This window comes from Oncorhynchus mykiss, chromosome 17, assembly GCF_057628025.1.
Source record: "Oncorhynchus mykiss isolate SJ-2025 chromosome 17, ASM5762802v1, whole genome shotgun sequence".
Classification (NCBI taxonomy): domain Eukaryota; kingdom Metazoa; phylum Chordata; class Actinopteri; order Salmoniformes; family Salmonidae; genus Oncorhynchus; species Oncorhynchus mykiss.
In genome coordinates this window covers 55,884,039-55,911,932 of record NC_143038.1, presented here as the reverse complement: position 1 = coordinate 55,911,932, position 27,894 = coordinate 55,884,039, and the positions used below count along the sequence as shown (strand labels likewise).

At 42.5% G+C, this 27,894-nt stretch overlaps 1 protein-coding gene across 4 annotated transcripts in view; it reads right to left on the bottom strand.

The window, feature by feature from the left end:
• LOC110494508 (FYVE, RhoGEF and PH domain-containing protein 5) overlaps nucleotides 1–27,894 on the bottom strand; it is a 67,964-nt gene that overhangs the window by 38,655 nt on the left and 1,415 nt on the right. For all 4 annotated transcript variants that reach the window (XM_036950580.2, XM_036950582.2, XM_036950581.2 and 1 more), the window contains exons 2-5: nucleotides 23,860–26,692; nucleotides 12,849–12,969; nucleotides 11,943–12,001; nucleotides 8,423–8,453 (exon numbers count right to left, since the gene is read on the bottom strand). In XM_036950580.2, the coding sequence (XP_036806475.1) occupies nucleotides 8,423–8,453; nucleotides 11,943–12,001; nucleotides 12,849–12,969; nucleotides 23,860–26,692 (3,044 nt within the window). The remainder of the gene's footprint in view (nucleotides 1–8,422; nucleotides 8,454–11,942; nucleotides 12,002–12,848; nucleotides 12,970–23,859; nucleotides 26,693–27,894) is intronic.

Below are 27,894 nucleotides of genomic sequence, written 5' to 3'. Positions count from 1 at the left end.
CACACAGCTCACTAAGTCCCTACACAGGTCAGCAGCTTTACCCTCTACTTCTCTAATCTCCTTTCGGCCCCAGTGTATTGAATGAAGCCGTACCAGGTTAAATGACAGTGTTAGACAGTGGGTTAAACAGCCAGTCAAGCTAGGTCAAACCTGATAGACACATTTTATAAAGACATCAAAAGTCAGGTCTGAGTAACATACTGTATATTCAACCTGTCATTGGGAAAGCCCTGGAGAAGAACACTCAGAAGCAGATCTTCACTTTCCATTTGAGGACAGTGTCTGGAAATTCTTTGTATTTGTGTTATTCCTTATCAAACAATGGAACAATTGTTTGATACATCTTTGTGTGTGTGTGTGTGTGAGGGGGGGGGGGGGGGGGGCTGTTCTAATAATGGATTCCTGAGTTAGGTCTGTTGGAGAGGGAACCCACTTTGGAATATCCCTTACCAATCTAAAAATGTCTCTCTTCTGCGGTTCTAGCTTTAAGAATTATTATAGACCAGTGTTGTTTTTATGCATTATTGCAACAGAATGATGAAACATGGTTGGATGTCATGCCTGATAGGTTGGTATGAGCAGTGCTGCCTGTAGCGTTTTGGAGGCCCTAAGCGAGATTTCAAAGGTAATATCCTGCAATTTTATATGTTTTGCCATGAGGTAGAGAGAAAACATTGACATTTTAAAGCACATTTCCTGAAATTGACACATTTTGCCATGATTTACGCCATGCTCATATGATATCCAGACCGGGCACCAGGATAAAGTGACTAAAAGCTGGCAGTTGAAATTGGTGAGGGATAAATATTTTTGGGAGTTCTTGCATTGGAATTATATTGAATTCTGCTTATATCACGCTATACCACTATAAACATAAAGTTAAAATGCTGAGACTCTAATATCATATAGTTATTTTGAAGTAACAGGTAGACTACAGATTTCACACCAATCTCCGATGCGTGGTATCAGCTTAAATGGACAGCGCCCTACACAGTAACGCAAGGCCGTTTTGGTAATGAATATAGGCTACAAGATAAATAAGGTAATTCACCTATTACAAACAGCCTATGTGAATACAGCTGTACAGACTGTCTTACCAAAATAATGTAAACTAAATGCTAAACGTAGCAGCCTAGATATTCATAAATGCTGAATAGCAGTTTGGCTTAGAATACCAACATAACTGTGAATGCGAACGAATGGAACAGAACAAAACAGCGGTACCAAGTAGTAAGCCTGGTAAACAAAATAGATTGATAAAGACATGACACAATGTATATTCAGGCTAGTTACATTAACAGTAAACAAATGCAGTAAACAAAATATCAGATCGATAAAGACATGACACAATGTATATTCAGGCTAGTTACATTAACAGTAAACAAACGCAGTAAACAAAATATCAGATTGATAAAGACATGACACAATGTATATTCAGGCTAGTTACATTAACAGTAAACAAATGCAGTAAACAAAATATCAGATTGATAAAGACATGACACAATGTATATTCAGGCTAGTTACATTAACAGTAAACAAATGCAGTAAACAAAAGGCGAATGGAGATCCAAATAACCAAAACAGTTTACAGTGATGTAGTCATGCTCAGGTGTCTTGACAAATCAATAGGCCTATAGCACCGCTTCAGACATGAAAAATCATGCTGCTCATGAGTTCATCAACACGTTGTGATGCACAATACACTTCTGTGAATCAAACTCGAACACGTTTCCAATACATATGGTTCCATTTACAACCACGAAGTCCAATAGGCTACCAAGAAAAAAAATATCTAATGTATCCAGTTCTATGATGAAATACACTGTACCAATATCCAGCTATACCCAGGGGTGTGATTTGGGTTCTTTCATTGGAATTATTGTCACGACTTCAGCCGAAGTCGGTTCCTCTCCTTGTTTGGGCGGCGCTCAGTGGTCGGCGTCGCCAGTCTACTGGCCATCGCCGATCCACTTTTAATTTTCCATTTGTTTTGTCTTTGTTTCTACACACCTGTTTTTCAGGAGTTTGCGTTGGACTTTCGGACCCTGGCCGCCAGCGCGGGATGGAACGACAGGGCCCTGATCGATCACTACAGTTGTAGTTGGATAACCTGCTGGCTACCCACAGATGTCCAGATCGGGGTCTGTTGGTTCCATCCCACAGCACCACCGCTGCAACGCCCATGAAGCTGGGAGGTGCTGCACTTAGGGCGACCAGAGGAGGGGCCGTTCCATGCACCATCTGTGGCCGCAGAGGGCACACTGCCGGTCGGTGCTGGGGAGGTTCCTCTGGGAGACGAGGCAGCAGGCAGGGCACTCTCGTGTCACCCCAGGTGAGTCAGCACCAGGCTCACCCAGAGCCCCCTGTTGCTCACATGTTTTTGTTTATTAATTTTCCTGATTTTTCCCCGCATTCCCAGCATAAGGCGCTCGTAGATTCAGGCACAGCTGAAAATTTTATTGACAGATCCTTTGCCCATAGTTTAGGGATCCCCATTGTTCCTGTGGACATGCCCTTCCCTGTGCACACCCTAGATAGTCGACCATTAGGGTCAGGGCTAATTAGGGAGGCCACCGCTCCACTGGGCATGGTTACGCAGGAGGGTCACAAGGAGAATCTCTCCTTATTGATTATCCTGTGTTTCCCGTGGTGCTGGGCCTACCCTGTTTGACCTGTCATGACCCCATTATTTCATGGCCACAGAGGGCTCTCACGGGGTGGTCACGAAAGTGCCCGGGGAGGTGTTTAGGAGTTTCCGTCGGTGCTACTACGGTGGAAAGTCCAGACCAGGTCTCCACCGTGCGCATCCCCTCTGAATATGCCAAATTGGCTCTTGTCTTCTGTAAAAAGAAGGCGACTCAATTACCACCCCATCGACGGGGAGATTGTGCGATAAATCTCCTGGTAGACGCAGCACTTCCCAGGAGTCATGTGTATCCCCTGTCGTAAGAGAAGACGGAGGCTATGGAAACATACAGTATGTCTCCGAATCTCTGGGGCAGGGTACATTCGCAGGGCGGGGTACATTCGGCCCTCCACTTCACCTTTCTCCTCTAGTTTCTTTTTTTGTGAAGAAGAAGGATAGAGGTCTATGCCCGTGCATTGACTATTGAGGTCTCAATCAAATCACTGTGAGGTACAGTTACCAGCTACCTCTTATCGCCACGGCGATTGAGTCAATGCATGGGGCGCGCTTCTTCACTAAACTAGATCTCAGGAGCGCTTACAACCTGGTGCGTATCCGGGAGGGAGACGAGGGGAAGACGGTGTTTAGAACCACATCAGGCCATTATGAGTACCTCGTCATGCTGTACGGGTTGATGTTTGTGTTTGGGCAAGTGTATTGTTTTACTTAGCACCATTCATTATTCTGATTAAAGTTACGTTGCTCCCAATTCTCTGCTCTCCTGTGCCTGACTGCATACACCAGCTACACCCACCATTCTGACAAATATATTGAATTCTGTTTATATCACGCTATACCACAATACACACAAACTTTTAAATTCTTTATAATTCTTTTGACCAAGAAGTGATAGGTTGGCGTGAAATTTCCACTGCACTCTATCAGACCCATGGACAGTGCCCTACAAAACTAAAGCAAGATTTTGATAAAAAAAACAATATGCTAGATTGTTTCTTACCTCTTCAGAAGAGCCATCTATATGGTAACTAATTACAGTGCCTTCAGAAAGTATTCACACCCCATGACTTTTTCCACATTTTGTTGTGCTACGGCCTGAATTTAAAATGGATTTCATTGAGATTTTGCGTCACTGGTCTACACACAAAGTGAATAAAAATGAAAAGCTGAAATATCTTCAGTCAATAAGTATTCAACCCCTTTGTTACGGCAGGACTAAATAAGATCAGGAGTAAAAATGTGCTTAACAAGTCATATAATAAGTTGCATGGACTCATTCTGTGTGCAATAATAGTGTTTAACATGATTTTTGAATAACTACCTCATCTCTGTACCACACACATACAATTACAATTCTCAATTACAATTCCTCAATTGAGCAGTGAATTTCAAACACAGATTCAACCACAAAGACCAGGGACGTTTTCCAATGCCTCGCAAAGAAGGGGATCTATGCAGACATTGAATATCCCTTTGAGCATAGTAAAGTTATGAATTACAATTTGTATGGTGTATCAATACACCCAGTCACTACAAAGATACGGGTGTCCTTTCTATCTCAATTGGCGGAGAGGAAGGAAACCGCTCACTGATTTTACCATGAGGCCAATGGTGACTTTAAAACAGTTACAGAGTTTAATGGCTGTGATAGGAGAAAACTGAGGATGGATCAACAACATTGTAGTTACTCCACAATATTAACATAAATGACACGAAACGAATGAAGTCTGTACTGAATAGAAAATATTCCAAAACATGCAGCCTGTTTGCAATAAGGAACTAAAGTGAACTAAGAAATTCACTTTATGTGGCCTAGTTACAGTTTTGACTTAAATTGGATTGAAGATCTATGGCAAGACTTGAAAATTGCTGTCTAGCAATGATCAACAACCAACTTGGCAGAGCTTGAAGAATTTTCAAAACAAATAATGTGCAGATATTGTACAATCCAGGTGTGCAAAGCTCTTAGAGACTTACCCAGAAAGACTGAAAGCTGTAATCGCTGCCAAAGGTAATGTATTGACTCAGGGGTGTGGATACTTACGTAAATTAGATATTTCTGTATTTATTTTTCAATAAATGTGCAAACAACTTTTCGCTTTGTCATTGTGGGGTATTGTGTGTAGATGGGTGAAAAAAATTATACTGAATACATTTTGAATTCAGGCTGTAACACAAGTCAAGGGGTATGAATACTTTCTGAAGGCACTGTACAAAAACACCATTCCTTGTGTTCCAATGTTTTGCATATGCAAAACTTTATAGCCTGTTGTTTCATTGGTTTTTACTTTCCTAAAACAATAATTGTTCACCTCACGATTCAGCTGTTGGAGATTTGAGCACTAAATGCATTGGGCATTGCTTACAAGGCCTATTGGATTAGGCGTCCACTGTATTAACATTTAAAAAAGCAGGAGGAAGCTAATATGTACATTTTCAATTAGAATATTTTTTATAAAGATAAGCATGATATTTTTAGATTATAGGAGTAACTGATAGGCCAAAAACATTAAACATTAAAAAAAGTTAAACTGTCGGAAATCAGTTGGAGCACCTGTGCGCCCTGCCTTCATACCATAGGCTTGCAGTATAATCGGCTAGTAGCCACACCACAACAAACCTTCATAAAAGTTCCCCAACTTTATTAGGGTAATATCAAAAGTAAGTCAAGCCATTATTTATGGGGAAAATACAAGCAGGATATTATATTGCAGCAAACACAACGTTTGGCCAAAGAAAATGCCCAACAGAATGAAACAAAACACTTGTGAAATGGTTTGAACCTTCACAAACGTTTTGAACACGCTATATTGCATCAATTACCAAGAAAAGCTAGCACCTAACGTACCCAACAAATGACAGCAATATGCTAAACATATTTCTTTTACAACAGGCTGTCACGCCCTGACCATAGAGAGCCCTTGTTTCTCTATGGTGTAGTAGGTCAGTGACTATGGGGTGTTCTAGTTCAATATTTCTATATTGGTGTTTTGTATGGTTCCCATAAATAATAAAGAAATAAATAATAAAGAAGGAAAATATATTTTATTAGTTTACTCCAATTAGGGGAGGGGTGGCAGGGTTAAGGGAAAATAATAAAGAAGGAAAACATATTTAAAAAATATATATATATATATTTTTAAATGTGTTTTGGAAATGATGCAGACAATTACACTGATAGAAGCCACAATCTATCTGCAATATTATCCTAAAAAAATGTCATCATTAAAAAAAATGATCTCTGGGTTAATTATCTAATGTTAGTTACATTTTGTAATGGATAGATTGGCTAAATTTCTTTAAACTGACAATTCTTTGAACTGTCTTGTGCAAGTTTTAAGTGTACACAATACCTGTTAGCTAAGATGTTTGCTAGACATGACGTACAGGAGCTTGCAGGGATTTGTAGTCTTGCGTGATGTCTACTTTGATGCTAATTAGCATTTCAAAATCTGAGAGTTAATAGAGCCGAATATATTGATAAAAGTCACCTTGTCCAAGAGATTTAAATGGTTATCAAAACGTCACGCCAGGGTAGGTGTACACGAAACACAGCCCTTATTTTAAGTGTTTCTAAAATTCCCCGTGGGAAAAATGATAGGTACCATTTCCCTGTTTGACCACTAGGTTTTTGGGGTATTATGACACCTCCATTGTGGGGCCCTAATAGCATACTCTCTAACTTTCTTTTTACTTCAATGAAAAAGGCCTCCATCTTAGAAATCAGCAGCAGCCTAGGCCAAGGCTCCTCTCTCACTTTCTCTCTCTCCTCTGCAGCAGGGCAGCCCTCAACAATTTTATTTATCGGCTTTTCATTTATTTTATCGGCCAAAAGCCGGCAATTAGAGGCTAACAGAAACCCTGCGCCCCAGTGGCATTCCATAGCCCCCCTACACACATCATCACAGAGAGTTATGTCCATTGTGCTGATACAGCGCATATACAGATTTTATGCCAACCTGTCACTCACACATTTTTCAAATAGGAAAAATAGAATTTGCGCCGAATACAACCTTAAGAAAATATGGATAATAAAGGTAACAAGTAATTAAAGAGCAGCAGTAAAATAACAATTAAACAAGCTGAGTAATACATTTCCTATTTTTATATTGGAACATAAAATTAAAACGTATTGGGCACACGTTTCAACTGAGGGGACTGAGCCCCCTTTTGCCCCCTTGTGGAGCCGGGTACAATGATATCTATGTGAGAGTGACTAACAAAATCAATGGCAGCCCTGTGGAGGTCAGGGCCCCCGGGCACATGCCCTGTGTGCTTAGTGAGTAATTTGGTGATAATTAGGCCTACAAGGTTTAGATAGCTGGCTAGATTACTACATTATTTAGCAATCAAAATCTGAAATTAGATCATTGAGCGACTGTCGGTGACTGACATAAAAAGAGGAGACCTGCCAATGTACTACCAAATTTCAAAATTACACTTTGTGTATACTGCTTTTCTAACTCAACAGTAAGTTGAGTTTATTTGGTCAGGGGCCCCCTAGCTGCCACAGGACCCCACACGCAGTGCATAGTCTGCCTACAGGAAGAGGCGGCTCTGGGTATGAGGGACAAGTAGCTTAAATAATAACATTATTGTGAAGGTAAAAACCCAAGGTTAAACTACCTGCGTTCAGTATTAAAAAACATGGGAAGTGTGCAGGATTAAGAATAAATGAAAAAAAACATAAAGACAATAAGAATGCTCATGATCTTCACATGAAAGACTCATAACAAAGAAACAAAAAAATACCATAAATATCATTATGATAATGATATAGAGTACGATCATTAGAGTGGAGAGTAAATGTATCACTCAGCTTGTTGAATTGGATCAAATTGCATAGACTACAGCTTTCAAATGAAACAATCATAAATCATGGGTCTATACCTAACTAACTAATTCAGGTTGTGCCTTTGCTCAAGGGTATCCAGTATGAATGATGAGGTTCCCTGGATTCAACCTGTCAGGTTCCAACTATCCAAGTAACCACACACCAGCTCTACATACAATATTCTTCTGAGAACAAAATGGGATCAGATTAATTATTCAGAGTACCACATTCAATCTATCCTAAATGTGAAGGTTGAGCTTCAGTGCCTTACTGGGATATGTCCATCTCTCAGCCAACCCTGATGGGATCTGGACTGGACACTTACTCTGACATGCAGAACAGAATAATGGAGAGGAATGACACTTCTGTGTTTGATGCATCACTGACCTCTGGGAATCAACAGTTCAACCTTTTGTTCTCCTCACTGCACTGCCCTCATTCAAAATGTCTCCCTCGGCTGTATTTCCTGCCCAGGACAACTTGTACAAAGAACCAATCCCCTTGCCATCTTGTACCAACATTTGTATTGAAGAGGTGAAGTTACAATAGGCATAACTGAATAAAAGGTTGACCTATTCCTGACCTTTGTCAGGTACCCTGGTGTCAACGAATTTGGTTGTGCCTGAGCGCTTGTGCAAGGACATCCAAAACAAAGCCTGGTGCGTACGTTTCTGCGTCATCCTCTGGCTGACTACCCCTGGGCTGACCAGCCTAAGTTGTCAAGGCGAGGAAGTCAACCTAGCTGGAACAACACTGATAAACCTGAGCACAGTGCATGCAGGCTGACAGCTGGAGAGAACCACCACAAACCAAGGAGCAGACACACAGGAAGTGATGTTATCAATGGCTTTTGGGACCTTTAATTGTAGTGTTCAGAGGGCTTTTTCCATAATACATTCTAGTCTGTTCACTGACAGTGATGTTGATCAGTTTGTTTATCTTACCTCTTGAAGGAGCTTGAGGGCCTTTACATGTCTGAAAAACAACGAGAGAGTTAGTGATATTGTATTGTCAGCTTGAATGGGAATCCATTCACACATCCATTCAGACATAGTAGGAGATTTTAACAAGATATAAAAGAACAAGGTGCAAAGTCTTTCCCATGATTTACATATACTGAACAAAATTATAAACGCAACATGTAAAGTGTTGGTCCCGTGTTTCATGAGCTGAAATAAAAGATCTCAGAAATGTCTCTCAAATGTTGTGCACAAATTTGTTTACATCCCTGTTAGTGAGCATTTCTTTTGTTTTTGTTCAGTGTAGTAAAACGATTACCATGATTAAATGTCAAGGATCAATGCGCATCCACTGTCCCACGGCCCAGCCAGGCATGTATAAACTTAACATTAACTTAGAAACATCTAGACATGAATTGGTTTGGTGCAGTGGGGGTTATATACAGTGCCTTGCGAAAGTATTTGGCCCCCTTGAACTTTGCGACCTTTTGCCATATTTCAGGCTTCAAACATAAAGGTATAAAACTGTATTTTTTTTGTGAAGAATCAACAACAAGTGGGACACAATCATGAAGTGGAATGACATTTATTGGATATTTCAAACTTTTTTAACAAATCAAAAACTGAAAAATTGGGCGTGCAAAATTATTCAGCCCCCTTAAGTTAATACTTTGTAGCGCCACCTTTTGCTGCGATTACAGCTGTAAGTCGCTTGGGGTATGTCTCTATCAGTTTTGCACATCGAGAGACTGACATTTTTTCCCATTCCTCCTTGCAAAACAGCTCGAGCTCAGTGAGGTTGGATGGAGAACATTTGTGAACAGCAGTTTTCAGTTCTTTCCACAGATTCTCGATTGGATTCAGGTCTGGACTTTGACTGGCCATTCTAACACCTGGATATGTTTATTTTTGAACCATTCCATTGTAGATTTTGCTTTATTTTTGGATCATTGTCTTGTTGGAAGACAAATCTCCGTCCCAGTCTCAGGTCTTTTGCAGACTCCATCAGGTTTTCCTCCAGAATGGTCCTGTATTTGGCTCCATCCATCTTCCCATCAATTTTAACCATCTTCCCTGTCCCTGCTGAAGAAAAGCAGGCCCAAACCATGATGCTGCCACCACCATGTTTGACAGTGGGGATGGTGTGTTCAGCTGTGTTGCTTTTACGCCAAACATAACGTTTTGCATTGTTGCCAAAAAGTTCAATTTTGGTTTGATCTGACCAGAGCACCTTCTTCCACATGTTTGGTGTGTCTCCCAGGTGGCTTGTGGCAAACTTTAAACAACACTTTTTATGGATATCTTTAAGAAATGGCTTTCTTCTTGCCACTCTTCCATAAAGGCCAGATTTGTGCAATATACGACTGATTGTTGTCCTATGGACAGAGTCTCCCACCTCAGCTGTAGATCTCTGCAGTTCATCCAGAGTGATCATGGGCCACTTGGCTGCATCTCTGATCAGTCTTCTCCTTGTATGAGCTGAAAGTTTAGAGGGACGGCCAGGTCTTGGTAGATTTGCAGTGGTCTGATACTCCTTCCATTTCAATATTATCGCTTGCACAGTGCTCCTTGGGATGTTTAAAGCTTGGAAAATCTTTTTGTATCCAAATCCGGCTTTAAACTTCTTCACAACAGTATCTCGGACCTGCCTGGTGTGTTCCTTGTTCTTCATGATGCTCTCTGCGCTTTTAACGAACCTCTGAGACTATCACAGTGCAGGTGCATTTATACGGAGACTTGATTACACACAGGTGGATTGTATTTATCATCATTAGTCATTTAGGTCAACATTGGATCATTCAGAGATCCTCACTGAACTTCTGGAGAGAGTTTGCTGCACTGAAAGTAAAGGGGCTGAATAATTTTGCACGCCCAATTTTTCAGTTTTTGATTTGTTAAAAAAGTTTGAAATATCCAATAAATGTCGTTCCACTTCATGATTGTGTCCCACTTGTTGTTGATTCTTCACAAGAAAATACAGTTTTATATCCTTATGTTTGAAGCCTGAAATGTGGCAAAAGGTCGCAAAGTTCAAGGGGGACGAATACTTTCGCAAGGCACTGTAAGCCTTGGTGTGTGCCTATCTGACCTGTGCAACATGAAGCATTATTATATATATTTTTGCAATCTCCACCGTGGCACGCATTTGAACTTCACTAGACTGACAGCTTCTCTGATCCAGGCCAATTCACTTATCAGGATCATTATAATGGATATATCCAAAGAATTGGTAATAAAAACAAAGGTAAAACAAATGAATATGCACATAGTTTGCTGTCACTTCAGCTGATTGATGTGATTGTGTGTTAGCTTTAGTTGGCTAGCATAACAATGTTAGCCTAGCTATCCTCCATAGCTATCTTATTTTACATTTTAAATTTCACCTTTATTTAACCAGGTAGGCTAGTTGAGAACAAGTTCTCATTTACAACTGCGACCTGGCCAAGATAAAGCATTGCAGTTCGACACATACAACAACACATACAAACATACAGTCACTAATACAGTAGAATTGACTCGACAATTGCCTATTTCTAAATTATTTATTAAATAATTATTTTAAGAAGTTCTTGTTGCCTATTTATATTTATTAAATCATTATTTTCTGAAGTTCTTGTTTCCTATTTATATTTATTAAATAATTATTGATTGAATTGCTTGTCTCTCGTCATCATTGACCCCGTGGAAGCTAGCTACATGCCAATGGCTTGTTTAGCATAACAAAGTGGAATGAATAGAATGAAAGACTGGGTCAAAACCAATGATGTAAATAAACCCTGGATTCCTGATGCTAAGTACTGGCAAGTGAGAGTCTTTGAAGCCCCCAGTCAGCCATATTGGCACTACCCAGGAGGAGCAGTCCTCCATAGGAATTCATGGAATATTTCAATTCATCTTTAAAGGACAAAATTACATGTGTTTAAGTATTTTGTTGTTGTAGTGGGGACAGTAACACTATAGCTTTTAAAAGTAAGCATTAAGGTGTCTGTAATATAATAAACGTGGTAAAAACATTAATAAATGCATTTCTAGATTTTCCTAAATATTTTTTTAGAATGGTGGGGTAGTGCCAAGATAGATCATTGGTCAAAACATGATAATAGAATAAACGACCAGCCTGTTTGGTTAGCAACTTCAGAATGAACAACTGGCTTTTGCCTGGGCTATATCGTCTGTTGGAAGGAAGAAATAAACCACATTTACTATATGTTGGCAACCATTTTATAAAATAAATAAGGCCCTCCTAAGGGCCGTTACCCGGCTCTCGGCTTCCCTTTGGGCCTCGGGAGTTATCACACAATAATCCCCGGGTTCTCATGCTTGATGGTTTAAATATAATTGTCTGTCAGTTTGGGTTGCTGTGGATGCTGCTCAATGAATTTGTGAAAACAGTGATGAAGAGGACAGAGAGGGGAGAGAGGAGAGAAAGAGAGAGAACAAGAGAGGTGGTGAATGGCCTGACTAAAGCAGGGAGGATTTTGAATCCATTAAAAGAGTTACTCACAGTCTCTCAGAATCCACCAGCTCTTTGGCGACGTAGAAGGCTCTGGATCGCCCATCAATCTGCGTGACAGAAGGGAAAGTAGCATGAGATGAATGAACAGAGCTGATGTTAAAAGGCTCTATGTGTGCACTTATTCCTGTGAAACATAAATAGCAACAGCTACGTGGGGAACAGGAGATTGAGGAAAAGCAAATTCAGATTGTTTTAGATTTTCTGCTGTCAAAATAAGACTGATTATTTCATTAGTGTGGAGCATAGACGAGAAAGATTTTTCAAATACACAGGTTTAAATTCAGATGCATTATGTATGAGAGGCTGACTGGCTGTGTTCGTGGCGACAACGATGTAATCACTAGCCTCTTAACCTCTAGAACCTAAAATAAACATGAACACATTTTAGGGAATTATTGCCATTAGTCTTACTCTTCTAGTTTTTTACTAAACCAGAACAGTGTACAAATATAACCGGACTAGTATGTTGATCCTCACTTCCTTAGAATGTGACCAAACCCCACTATCCAGAGAACTGTTCCTGGGACTGGCTCAACTATTTCTCTCCTTTTGATGAAAAATAAAACAAGGAAGTGTGAGTCACGTGGCCAGAGCCAGGCTGATATTATTGTGGCAGAGGGATGGGGTGGGGTCCATCTCTGGGCTGCTATAAAATGGCTGATTGAATAGAAAGAAGGAGGAACCTGGAGTTTGTACAGAAAGTGAGTCACATCATTGAATATGGTAGCCAAGTTAAATATTATTTTGTGGATAATACAAGTAAAGGTCATCCATCTTAGAAAAATTAGCTCACAACCGTTTTATTCCCAAATCTTTGAAGATCTGTGAAACCTGTGACTTAATACATGTTCATAAAATGACATAGTCTATTGTCTTTCCTGCTAGATGTCTCACCTGTTTGTCGTAGCCATGCTCCACTCCTCCCTCCTCCTCCTCCTCTGAGGTACGTCCATGGTCCTCCTCAGCTGAGAGCCCTGCTGGAGTATGGTTCACTGGGAAAGGCTCAGTGTAGGCACTGCAACATCAGGGAGAGAAGAGAAACATAACGTTTTACTATAGAGGCTGCAAGAGTGCAAAGAAGACAGTCAAATGTGCTCTTCATTTTTCAAGGCACCGCTCCTCCTGCCCTTGCATGTAATAGCCATTCCGCTGTGTGAGTTTGCGTTTGAGTGTGTGTGTGTGTGTCTACTTCCTACAGTAATACTATGGATGACGGGAGACAGATTGCAGGGGCATTAATAGCATGAGAAGAAGTGTCTGCTTTGGGATCCTGCTGTGAACAGGTTCATCACAGAGAGACAGACCAGAGGGACACACACACACATGTGCGTATGCACGCACACACACACACACAGTTTGACATGAACACATATGGGCGCACACATATTGTCCTGTACCAAGATTTACAAGGAAACACACACACATACATTGCGGTAGAGGGTATAACGAGCATGTTATATTGATAACTATAAGAGATCACCCCATAAAGACAGAGGCTATTACAGGCCTGTACTGCATATCTAACCTCTCAGCTTCTGAGTACCAAATGTTAAAAGAGTTCCTAGCAGGACTTCATATTCACTGAGACACAGTCATCCTTCATTTGGGCCACACCACAATGTAGGCTCACACACGGGTGCTATTGACTGGGCTGGAAGAGGTCTCTAGAAGACATTACTCATCTGTGACTTCCCTCTATCCCCCTGTGGGGCCAAGTCACAGTGATGGTGAGTAGACCAGAGGGGAGGGTCTATGAACCTTTGAATCCTATGAGCTCATAGTTACTGTATTTAAAATATGGGGAGTCCCTTATACATTTTCTTGTGACCACTGCTTCAGTTTTTGCACTCTGTCATACCAGTGTTAAATCACCATCCTCAGCTTCTCCAACAATATAATCTCTCTTTGACTAGTAGACCTACTCTCTCACCCAGTGTCTGGACTAAAGAGTCATTTCCTGCACCACCTATATATTATGAAGCACAAATTATATATTTTCATGATCTATTTTCACGTTTAAAATTCAAATATGTTTCCCTGATTCCATATGACATGTGTCTACTGTGGTGCATATTGTGCCCAAGACACACTAGGCACATCTCTCCATAGTGTGCTCTACTGCCAAATGAGAGTGTTTTGTTTTTGCATTGAACATGTTAGATGTTGTTTTCCCAAGTTAAACTACACACACATGAACATTTGCAAGACTCTATCCATCAAGTGTATTTTATTTTCTGATAGTTCTTGGAGCGTCTCGTCTGTTTCTAATGTCCTGTTCCTGTATAACGTTCTAGGCTAGAGTACGTGAACTACCTGGATTTCACTACTATGCATCGACTGTGAATTGTGAATAAAATGGTGTTTCCTTTGTGAACGGATTCTGATTAAGATCATGTCTGCTTACTTTTATACATGGACTATACCAAAAATTAGGAACACATTCCTAATATTCAGTGGCACCCCCGCCTTTTGCCCTCAGAACAGCCTCAATTCGTTGGGGCATGAACTCTACAAGGTGTTGAAAGCGTTCCACAGGGATGCTGGCCCATGTTGACTCCAATGCTTCCCACAGTTGTGTCAAGTTGGCTGGATGTCCTTTGGGTGGTGTACCATTCTTGATACACACAGGAAACTGTTGAGTGTGAAAACCCAGCAGCATTGCAGTTCTTGACACAAACTGGTGCGCCTGACACCTACTACCATCCTTCGTTCAAAAGCACAAAATTCTTATGTCTTGCTCTGAATGGCACACATATACAATCCATGTCTCAATAAATGTACATGTATAGTTTGAATTATTTGTAAATATTGCCAATTTTATCTGTGCACCACCCATCTTCTACTGTAAGTAAAAGCACAACTTCTGCATAGCAACCTGCCTGCCTCCAGCAGCACTTCTTCCCATATACGACTGTTCAAGACAAGGCCCTATTTTACCAACACCAGAGATCATCACAATCCTCAGATTCTCCAATAATATCTCACTCTTTGAATAGTACTGTACTCTCTCTCCCAGAGTCTAGGCACACAGGACATAATTGTACACATAAAGCAATCAAGTACTATAGAGCTACATTAATGACAATATACATAAACCATCACAGAACAGTTTGATTGAAATATTTGCCTTTTACTGCCTACTAAGGGTCATTTCAAGAGTTAACTCCAGCTCAACCACTGCTTTAATAGGAAGCCTAATGGTTACTTATTAGATAACTATTCCACATTTAAAATTCTATGTTTCCCTGGTTCAATATGCAATACATGCCCTCATTACACTGTATATCATTTTGCCATCAGGAAAACTGGCAATACAAACAATACTTTAAAGACTTTAAAATGCTCATTACACAGCAATATAATTATGCTGGCAATATCTTTGACTTTGCAACCAGTGTCTTCCTTAATACCTGGGACTTAAATCTACTGTGACAAATTCAGAAGAGCATACAGAGATTTTCTATTAAAAGACCTGCGTACATGTCCCCATTTTCCAAGGATTTGATGGGGTATATACAGTTGAAGTCGAAAGGTTTACATACACTTAGGTTGTAGTCATTAAAACTTGTTTTTCAACCATTCCACAAATTTCTTGTTAACAAACTATAGTTTTGGCAAGTTGGTTAGGATATCTACTTTGTGCATGACACAAGTCATTTTTCCAACAATTGTTTACAGACAGATTATTTCACTGTATCACAATTCTAGTGGGTCAGAGGTTACATACACTAAATTGACTGTGCCTTGAAACAGCTTGGAACATTCCAGAAAATGATGTCATGGCTTTAGAAGTTTCTGATAGGCTAATTGACATCATTTGAGTCAATTGGAGGCATACCTGTGGATGTATTTCAAGGCCTACCTTCAAACTCAGTACCTCTTTGCTTGACATGGGAAAATCAAAAGAAATCAGACAAGGCCTCAGAACATTATGAAAAATGTTTTTAGACCTCCACAAGTCTGGTTCATCATTGGGAGCTGTTTCCAAACGCCTGAAGGTACCACGTTCATCTGTACAAACAATAGTACGCAAGTATAAACACCATGGGACCAGCCGTCATATCGCTCAGGAAGGAGACGCGTTCTGTCTCCTAGAGATGAACGTACTTTGGTGCGAAAAGTGCAAATCAATCCCAGAACAACAGCAAGGACCTTGTGAAGATGCTGGAGGAAACAGGTACAAAATAATCTATATCCACAGTAAAACGAGTCCTATATCGACATAACCTGAAAGGCCGCTCAGCAAGGAAGAAGCCACTGCTCCAAAACAGCAATAAAAAAGCCAGACTACGGTTTGCAACTGCACATGGGGACAAATATCGTACTTTTTGGAGAAATGTCCTCTGGTCTGATGAAACAAAAATAGAACTGTTTGGCCTTAATGACCATCATTATATTTGGAGGAAAAAAGGGGGATGCTTGCAAGCCGAAGAACACCATCCCAACCTTGAAGCACAGGGTTTGGCAGCATCATGTTGTGGGGGTGCTTTGCTGCAGGAGGGACTAGTGCACTTCACAAAATAGATGGCACCATGAGGTATGAAAATGATGTGGATATATTGAAGCAACATCTCAATACATCAGTCAGGAAGTTAAAGCTTGGTTGAAAATCGGTCTTCCAAATGGACAATGACCCCAAGCATACTTATATCGGTTGAAAGCTTAAATGATTGTTAATCTAACTGCACTGTCCGATTTACAGTAGCTATTACAATGAAAGCATGCCATGTGATTGTTTGAGGACGGCGCCCCACATCAAAATATTGTTCCATAGGTTTCATAAATTCACAAATAGTGATTAAATATTCACTTACTTTTTGAAAATCTTCCTCTGATTTGTCATCCAAAGGGTCCCAGCTATAACATGTAGTGTTGTTTTGTTTGATAAAATCCTTCTTTATATCCCAAAAAGTCTGTTTATTTGGCACCATCGATTTGAGTAATCCACTCGTTCAACATGCAAAGAAAGGAATCCGAAAATCTACTACTAAACTTTGTTTCAACAAGTTAAAATAAATTTATATTTACTCCTCAGATACCCTAAAATATTTCTTATGGATAGAAGTATGTTCAATAGGAAACCGATTTTGGCAGGTGCGTCTTGTCTTCATCGCACGCCCAAACACGAATTTCCAAGACTGTGTCCCTGTACTAAAACTCATATTTCTTATTTGTTTTGGAAGTTACAAGTCTGAAACCTTGAACATAGACTGCTGACACGCTGTGGAAGCCATAGGAATTGCATCATGGGAGCTAGAATTCAGTATGCCCCTATACTTTTATAAGAGATTGGTCTCTCCAAAAAAATAATTTCTGGTTGGTTTTTATTTGGATTTTCTCCTACCATATCTATTGTGTTATAATCACTCCTGCATTATTTTAACATTTCTACAAACGTTAAAGTGTTTTCTTTCCAATGGTACCAATTATATGCATATCCTGGCTTCAGGGCCTGAGCAACAGGCAGTTTACTTTGGGCATGTCAGTCAGGCAGATATTTAGAAAAAATGTGTCTAGCCCTAAAGAGGTTTTAAGGACAACAAAGTCAAGGTTTTGGAGTGGCCATCACAAAGCCCTGACCTCAATCCTACAGACAATTTGTGGGTAGAACTGAAAAAGAGTGTGCGAGCAAGTAGGCCTACAAACCTGACTCAGTTACACCAGCTCTGTCAGGAGGAATGGGACAAAATTCACCCAACTTGTGGGAAGCTTGTGGAAGGCTACTTGAAACGTTTGACCCAAGTTAAACAATTTAAAGGCAATGCTACCAAATACTAATTGAGTGTATGTAAACTTCTGACCCACTGGGAATGTGATGAAAGAAATAAAAGCTGAAATAAGTAGTTCTCTCTACTATTATTCTGACATTTCACGTTCTTAAAATAAAGTGGTGATCCTAACTGACCCAAGACAGGGAATTTTTACTAGGATTAAATGTCAGGAATTGTGAAAACCTGAGTTTAAATGTATTTGGCTAAGGTGTATGTAAACTTCGGACTTCAACTGCAATATGTATTTCAATTAGGCTAAACATTGAGCATTTAAATATGTATTCTGTGCATTCACAGGTCAGGTGCTATTCTGGAAAACAGGAAAAGTGTAAATAGGGTCATTAGTTGACTCAACAAGGGAAATGTAAACGCAGATGGGGATTTAAAAACACAAGAACAGTTTTAAATTGTTTTGTTGCTCTGCTAGATGTCTGACAGTGTTGTATGATCGTGACTGCCATGATAGAGCATCCACACAAACAACAGAAGAGCATCTGAGAGGCTATTTGTCTTTTGAGTGGGGCCTGTGTCATGTCATACTGTGAGCACCCTGTTTAAATGGTCAAGACTGGGTCCCACTTGCTCTTTACATTAGGGTAAATCAGAGGTGGCATCCCAGAGTGGTGTGGCAACAGAAACAATTCTGGGGCCCGTAGTTTTTGCTGATCTGGTAACCTAACCAGGTAAAACTCTGGAACTTATACAGTATGACGTCAATTATGTGTTGTAAAACATTTTAATATGGGCTATGATGGGACCAGAGTTTTTCTAATCAGGTCAAATAGTTTAAAAAAAACTCCTGGACAAACTCCTGGCCTTGGGGAGGATGAAAACTCTGTCAAAGTGTAGCAAACTTGTACTTGTTCATATTAATTATATTTTAAAGGACTAGGGGGTTTCCTATATACAGACACAGAGAAAGAAACTGTCACGAATATCACCGAAGGTGGCTCCCCTTCCTGTTCGGGTGGCGGTCGGCGGTCGGCGTCGCCGGCCTACTAGCTGCCACCGATCCCTTTTCCTTTTCGTTTGATTTTGTCTAATTGTTTTCACCTGTTTCTTGTTGGGGTTTTGGGGTTGGTGTTATTTAAGTTTGTTTAGCCCGCTTGTGTTTGTGCGGGCTTGTTGCTTTGTACGTAGAGGTGTATTGTTTCGTTTTGGGTTTTCGCTGTCCAGGTTATTACCAGTGGTCCTTGGGTTGTGTTTGCGCCTGTGTTTTGGCTTCACCCATTTGTACGTGTTCCTGGTTGTTTTGGACATTAAAGCGTTTTTCCCTCGTATCTTCTGCTCTCTGCGCCTGACTCCACACCCATCACTCTTCAGACGTTACAGAAACATGATTGGACAATACAACTCACAGGGCTAAGCATGCTTTATGCAGGTTTGTATCCCTGCAACTGTAGGCCTAATAAAACATTAAGTCACAGTCTATGTCAGCTATTGCGTTTGTTGATTAATTCCAGTTAATCATTTTGGATTGAAAAAGTAGAAGTAAACTAGTCAGCCCAAGTTTTAATATAAACCACATTTTCTCCCATTTACATTTTCTTACAAATAAAAGGGCTATAAATACACATCTTTACCGCTCCGTTAACCCCGGCCAGAGGTACATAGAAGGCTAGACTATGCAGTTGCTGTTGTTAGTAGCCTACAGTTAATCAGACTAAATAATTGTCTTGTAATTCCATGCAATACAGCATGTCACTTGGCTAATGATTAGGTGTATAGGCTGCTACATTTATGGAAGAGTTTTTGCTTGTGTCTATCGGGAGTGATGTGTTATCACGCTTGCTAAATAAATACCAGAGGAAAGTGGAGACAACGCCTTGATCTTTGTGCCCGACCCACGCGACCTGCGATTTACGTGTATCTGAATGGTTAAGACACCTTAAGAGCCTGCAGCCAGAAGTCCCATGTGAAGGACAGAGAAATTGTGCACGAGTTGTCAAATCATGTGGCAAATCGGTCTAAAAAACAAATGATGGGGCACTGCTACACACGATTAAAAAGTGGTGTGGCAAATGCCGCCTTGCCCTGAGGTAAATCTATTTGATTTGAACGACATCTTCCACTCATATTTGCCCATTGCAGAAGTGCTCATAAAGTTACTTTTTGGACCTGAATGCCAAAAGGTTCAAAAGGTGCTGAATGTTGAACCATTTTAGAAAACCCACCATAAGACATCCATGTCATCATCACTGGAAAGTAAAACCAGTAACCCCTCCCCTCTTCTACCAGTGAAGACATCAGAACATTCTAGTTCTAGGTCAGATCTTACATTCCTGACAACACCTCGTCTTGTTGTACGCACACACGCACACGCACACATGCACACACACACTCACGCGCTCACGCGCACACGCACACACGCACACACTCACACACACACGCACGCACACACACACACACACACTCACGCACGCACGCACGCACGCACACACACACACACACAAACAATCCAGCCCTGGTGACCCTGATCTCCTCAGTCTTCCCCTACCCACTCACCCTTGTCTCCCTCCCTCCCTCCTCTGCCCTAATCCTGCATTTCCTGTAAACAGCAGAGCAGTGTGGAAGGCTTTAAGGCAGGACTCTTCCTCCCTGGGGATGACCTGGCAATGACCTCAGAGGGCCTGGCTCCAGGCCTGCAGTACCCACACCCTTCCCTGCAGCCCCAAAGTCCCGTAGCCCTGCCGCCCAACAGGCCTGCAGTCCACCCGGCCACTTCGCCACAGAGGACAGCCACCGTCCTCAACAATGCACTCAGGACGGCTCTCTGAGTAGAACTAACAGAACACAGCACAGAGGCAAAGAGGAACTATTTGTACAGGCTGCACTAGGGGTTTACCCATCATGCTGCTGTATCTCAAGGTCGAGTAAACCTTTTTACCATAAATAAGAATAATGGGCAGGTTTCTCTCACTCTCTCTAAGACTATATTTGCCTGCACAATATATACAGTATGTACACTGTAAACTGTCCAGTTTATTAGGTACACCCATCTAGAACTACAGAACAGCCTGAATTCTTCGGGGCATGAATCATACAAAGTGTCGGACACGTTTATTGCTCAATTGGTATCAAGGGACCTAACTTGTGCCAAGAAAACATTCCCCACACCACTACAAAACCGCCACCTGCTTGTACCAGGCAGGGGTCCATAGACTCATTCTGTTGATGCCCAATCCTGACTCAACGCAACAGGAACCAGGATTCATCAAACCAGGCAATGTTTTTCCAGTCCTCAATTGTCCAGTGTTGGTGATCGCGTGCCCACTGGAGCTGCTTCTTCTTGCTTTTAGCTGATAGGAGTGGAACCTGGTGTGGTCGTCTGTTGAAATAGCCCATCTGTGACGAGGATCGACGAGTTGTGCATTCCGAGATGCTGTTCTGCACACCACTGTTGTGCTGCGCCGTTATTTATCTGTTTGTGGCCCGTCTGTTAGCTTGCACAATTCTTGCTGTTCTCCTTTGACCACTCTGATCAACGAGCTGTTTTTGCCCACAGGACTGCTGCTAACTGGATGTTTTTTGTTTATCGCACCATTCACAGTAAACCCTAGACACTGTCGTGTGTGAAAAGCCCAGGAGGTTGGCCGTTTCTGAGATACTGGATCTGGCGCACCTGGCGCCGACGATCATACCACGCTCAAAGTCGCTTAGGTCACTCGTTTTGCCCATTCCAGTGTTCAATCAAACAGTATGTCATGATGCCTGTCTGCCTGCTTTATATAGCAAGCCACGGCCACGTGACTCACTGTAGGAGCGATCCATGTTCGTGAACGGGGTGCTGTACCTAATAAACTGTCCGGTGAGTGTGTGTGTGTGTGTGTGTGTGTGTGTGTGTGTGTGTGTGTGTGTGTGTGTGTGTGTATAATTGGCAGGTCTCTCTCACTCTCTCTAATAATATATTTGCATATGTTGCAGATGGAACAAATATATACATCTATAACAAGACCTGCACAATATATACAGTATGTACACTGTATATATATTATCTTGACTATTGTGGTTTGGTCTGTTGTGAGGTTATTCCAGTGGGATGACATTAGTTCACTGGTGCTGTTGATCCTACTGGTACTGCATAAGCACATTGACTGCCCTCTGAAAAGAACACAAGCACAGTCAAGACGCCTTCCTTTCTGACATGATGCTCTCTCACAGAGCTCACTCTTCTGTTTGTCCCTATACAGCTATGTTGGCAAGGGTAAGACAGTCTCAGTCTGTCCCGGTGAGCTCCAGCTCTGATCCAGCAGGACCCTAGTTTAAACAGGCACACACATTCATTCATGTCTGCATAAATTCTTACTTTGCATTTCTTTACCCTGCCTTACTTTACACTTACAAACAAAATGTGTTTTTCGTTGCCTTTCTATGCTAAACAGTGTGAGAACTGTGTTGTATATTAATCAAATCTGGTGTAAAAAAAAAGATACTGTTGCAACGTTCTAACTTTGTGGTAACTATTTGCCTTCTTATGTGGGCATTATCCCATTGTCTTACTTCAGCCCACTGTCCCTTTGCCCTCAACAGTCTCGCTCCTCTCTATTGGGTGGTGAGAGAAGAGTGTTCACTTCTGAATACATGCTCAATAAATCACCCTGCCATCATCGGTCCACCGGACAGTGGCAATGTCAACCCTTCAGCATAAGCTTGGCAGGCAAATACAAACACACACCCTAACATTCGAATGCAGACACACACAAACACACACACAGACACAGCAAAATGAAACAAAACAGACACAGCATCCACGGCAACAGAGGTATCTCCAGGGAGAATGCAGCCGAGGCGACAGGACAGATAGTCCCCTTTAGATCGGTGAGCAGGGCCTGAGATTTCAGACCACCACCACACAATGAGCCCAATCGATAACGTCAACAGCTGAAAAATATCCTGCTCTGGGGGAGAGGAAAGATACATGCCTACTGTAGCCATAATTGGATGACAGTCGTGGTATATCAGACCGTATACCACGGGTATGACAAAGCTTTAATTTTATACTGCTCTAATTAAGTTGGTAACCAGTTTATAATAGCAATACATCACCTCTGGGGTTTGTGGTATATGGCCAACTCCGCGATGCGTCGTGCATAAGAACAGCCCTTAGCCGTGGTATATTGGGTATATACCACACCCCCCCGTGCCTTATTGCTTAATTATTCTATTAATCAAAATATACTGTAATTGCATGTTAATAGAACACTCCATCTAGGCAAATCTTTCAAAATATAAATAATGAATTCAAATGATCACAATAAGTGTGAAATAAGCAGCTTTGCATACCGCAACCATAAATTCCCAGAAATTGCTGTGAAAATGAATAAAACATCTGTTAAGAGGCCTGTAGAAATGTTCTGCCCCTATGAAAACACAGCCACCATCAAACAGGTGTCTAAATGTGACTGGAGGGTGACCTGAGGTGGCTGTAGAGAGTAGTGGCTGAGAACAGAGAGATTTGGTTCTAGCAGGTCCTAGTGAGTCCTCCTCCTATCTCTATTCAGCCCTGTTGTAAATCTCACCACCCCTCCTGGGCTCAATGAAAGAGAGGCAATTGGGGAAACTGCCTTTAATAAAAGCGATCCTAAACTTAACCACAGGTGTCAAGGACAGGAGAGCAATTATACCAATCTACTCCTACCTCTCTCTCTCTCTCTCTTTCTCTCTCTCTCATAAAGCTCTGTCTACAGTGTTCAGTGTCTGTGAGCTATTCCATCCCCTCAAAAGACATATGAAACCAACACCAGGTGTGACCTTGAAATCCAGAAAATGACAAAGTGGGATAAGCTCTCCCACAAGCATTGTCCATCTTCCCAAACCCAATGAGCCTCCGCACAGCAGGCTGCTCATCTCTCACAGAACACAACACTCTCCAAAAAAGAGAAGTGTGGTCAGCCAGGAGCCCACTGTTCATTTTAGCTACAGTTATCTCTCAGCTGGTCTGGAGATTGCAATGTTGAACTGAAGGAGCCTGGTCAAACCAGTTCACTAGAAAACAGTGTGTGCAGAGTACTATGGGGAAGAGCCCTCTCTGCAGACTGTATGAAATTGAGAGGCATTTTTTTCATGTGCTGGTAATTCAGTTCAGACAATCACTGAAGAGGCCCAACATTCGAGAGTATAACAAATTACTGTACCTTTCAGGCTCCTGCTCAGGTGACTGGGGTTTGCTGTCGATCCCAGGGAAGCTGTTCATATCCACATAGCCATCGTTGTCATTAGAGGGGGCCACCATGCGGTTGGGGTCCTCAAAGAACTCTGTGACAGTCATGGATCTGGTGGGTCTCCCTCCAGGGAGGATCTGGATGTTCTCATAGTCAGAGCTCATAGCTGGGATGTTCTCATAGTCTGATGTGTCTGCATTGGGGAAGGAGATAGAGCGGGGTTTGGTCAGGGGGAGGGGCATGAGGGGGCGACGGGAGCGCTCCTCGAAGGACTCTACCCTGGACACGCCCCTGCTTCCGTAGGCTTTAGGGTCTCCTTTCCTGTGATCTTTGTAGGGCAGGAAGGTTGAGGGCAGGTCTGGAGGACGCTGCTGGGGCTTCACCATGCGAGACTGGGACTGGGGCTGAGGGGAGCCAGTGCTCCTGCGCTCTAGGTCCAGGATTCTTGTTGGCCCGTGGTGGCTGGACTCAGAGGAGGAGCGCGAGGAGCGGCTGCTACCATCACCAAAGCCTTTAGTGTCCATTTTCCTCTTGAACTTCAAGGCCAGGAAGCGCTTGAATGAGGACTTCTGCTTCTTGGGCTTGTTGTCTGTGGACTCAGGAGAGACACTGATCAGGAGGGATGGGGAGCTTTTAGTGACGGGTCTTTTGGTGATGTAAGCCAATTCAAAGGGAGGTGGAATGTCCACCAGAGAAGTTGGCGTGGAAATGCCGCTGGATGACTGGTGGCTCTGTTGAGAAATGCTTCCTGAAGAAGTGACAACACATGGCAGATAGAGGGTGTCATCTGTCCTTTTCATCCTGTCTTCCTCTTTCAGCGATTGGTCAGCCTCTGTGTGAGCGCCTGATGACAGTTCTTGACCCTCTACGGAGTATGAGCGTGGGTATAGTAGGAAGCGGCGTGGCTTCAGAGAGGGGATGAGTCTGTTGATCTCAGGCTGCTCAGGACGTACCAGAGGTTCTCCATTTTGGTTTAAGGCCACAGTACAGTAGTCATGAGTACTCTGGTACTCTGATGTCTCCTCAGGAACCGTCTCAGGGACATAACCCGGAACTTTCCCAGAGTAGGAGCGTGACCGCGTCACAATGCTCTTAGAGATAAAGTTCTCCCCCTCAGAGTCAAAGCCAGCCTCCTCATAGATGTGCTCCTCACTATCTGAGTTGGAGTCCTCGTAATAAGGCACGATGTGGCCGTCCAGCTCCTCAATGTCCTCCTCGAAGGCCTCTGTGGTGTGGGCGAACACCACCCTGTTGGTGAGCTCTGGGGTCCGTGTCCGGTCCAGGTCTGCTGGCACTGTGATGTTACACAGCCTGAGACGGGGCTGGCAGCTGTTCCGCTGGCTGGAGAAAGCCTGCTCACGCTTGGCTGTTCTCTCTCTCATACTCCTGCCTCTGATCTGCTTCTTCTCGGTGTCATCCGTCTCATCATCGTCCCCAATCTCCACATAGTCCTCTGATGATGCACCCTCCAGATGCTGAAAGTCATGGCCCTCTGGGCAGAGGGAGTCATCGATGTCTGCGTATTCATCCATATCCTCCTTAGCTGTTTCTCTGTCTTGGGTGGATTGCTCAGGACTGTCCTGGACCTCACACTCTTCTGGGAGTTTCTGTTTATCCTCTAGCTCTGCCACGTCGTCTGATGACACATAATAAGGCTCTTGGTTAAAGGTGCCTGCTGTGTCCATCTCCTTTGGAGTGTGTGGTTTGTCACCACAGCATATATCGTCGTGATTCACATCAGGCTCAGCGGTGCGAATCCTGTCAGCAGGCACCGCCTCAATGACAGAGTAAGGCCCAAACATATCCTCAGTGCTGCCAGAGAAACGGAAACGCCCAGAGGGGTCCTTGGTGGCACGCTCGGGCTGCCACACGCCTGTGTCACCGGGCTCACCAGCGTCACATGTGTAAACAGGCTCATCTGAAGGGCCAATCACGTCGTAGGGATAGTCTTCACAGACGGGTGTGTGTGTACAGCAGTGTGCTCCCAGTGAGAGAACCTCTGCTTCTTCCTCAGCCTCATCAGTGGGTACCTTGCACTGCAAATATCCACCAGGGGATCTGTCCTCATCTTCAAGCCCACTGTTAGTGTCTGCGGCAGGTTGACTAGGGAAGTTCCCATGATCATAATCCTCTGTGTCTGGTTCTTCTGCATCTTCTTCTGGACATCCAGTAGGCTCCTCGGCTGTTTCAGTCTCTTCAGATAAAATATTTTCTTCCTCCCTCCACTCTTTGACACACTCTGCTTCTTCATTCCCTCTCTCACACTCTGAGAGACACGGCATCAAAACATCTTCAGGGTCCACAGATGTGTCATTACTGTCACTCTCAAGGTTCAAGTCATCTGTTTCTTTAGAGTTTTCCTCCTCTACTGCAACGTGAGTGTCAGTAGCACTAGTGTTATCCAATGGGGCTGCATCGGTCAACGCCTCTCCCTCTCTCTCTACCTCATCTCCCTTCTCCTCCTGTTCACTCCCCCCTTCATCATCTCTGATGTCATTGAGGTTTTCTTCTGGTTCTGCTTCCTCCTGGTTGTGTTCTGTGGGGTGAGTTACGTGGTCCTCTGCCACCTCCTGAGGGTCCTCAGGTTCCTCCTCTGAGGAGGTCAGGTCTCCATTGCTCAGACCGTGAGGGGGGCACTGCTCCTCCTCTTGCTCTGTCTCAGATAAGGAGGGTCTGGGCTTTGGGGCGATGGGAGGTTTGGGACCCCGGGTAGAGGGACAAGGCTTTGACATCAGTTTGGACTGTACCTTGATCGTTAGGTGATTGCGGATCTTTGGTTGGGGAACTTGGAGTCGCTTCTGTAAATCTGGAATGAAAAGGAGAGAAAAGTATGATTAATTTCAGTCCAATTGCAATGTTCAACCTCATTAGTAATTGAAGTAGTAGATGAAGGTGCAATACCTACCTAGAATCATATTTCCATACCCTTTTAAACATTTGGTTGAATGTTGGTTGAATGGATATATAAAAAGCAATCCCTTAGCCTTTGTTTTTATTTGTAAAGAGAAGAACTGCAGATTTGTCTCAAACTCTATGATATGCAGATGGCTATCTACTGGGAAAACAACAAAGCCATAGGGAACACACTGTAGGAACAATATCTTCCTGACTGGAATATAGAGACGTATTGTTCTACACTTAAATGGCATGATCATCAGTTAATGTTCATCCAAAAACGACATGCACAGACAGACACAACCCAGTTTTATTGTATTTCACCTATATCAAAGTCCCATGTTTTGAGACTCAGGCACTGCATGCATGTAGCTTACAGTCAAGTCAAGTGTTTTCTAGCTATTTGCTTTCAATAACTAGTACAATTCAAGGATGGAGAACCTGTCAAAGATAGCTGACTGGTTGTTAAGTCTTTTCATGACACACAACTTACCCCTCTTCTTGTAATTTAGTACCTGTTGTGACACACAACTTACCCCTCTTCCTGTAATTTAGTACCTGTTGTGACATACAACTTACCCTCTTCCTGTAATTTAGTACCTGTTGTGACATACAACTTACCCTCTTCCTGTAATTTAGTACCTGTTGTGACATACAACTTACCCTCTTCCTGTAATTTAGTACCTGTTGTGACATACAACTTACCCTCTTCCTGTAATTTAGTACCTGTCGTGAAACAAAACTTACCCTCTTCCTGTAATTTAGTACCTGTCGTGAAACAAAACTTACCCTCTTCCTGTAATTTAGTACCTGTCGTGAAACAAAACTTACCCTCTTCCTGTAATTTAGTACCTGTCGTGAAACAAAACGTATTAAACCCTGCGGGCATTATGCTCTCTCACTCCTTGTCCATCTCTCTGCCTCTGACTGTCTGTCTGTCTGTCTGTCTGTCTGTCTGTCTGTCTGTCTGTCTGTCTGTCTGTCTGCCTCTGTCTGTCTGTCTGTCTGTCTGTCTGTCTGTCTGTCTGTCTGTCTGTCTGTCTGCCTCTGTCTGTCTGTCTGTCTGTCTGCCTCTGTCTGTCTGTCTGTCTGTCTGTCTGTCTGTCTGTCTGT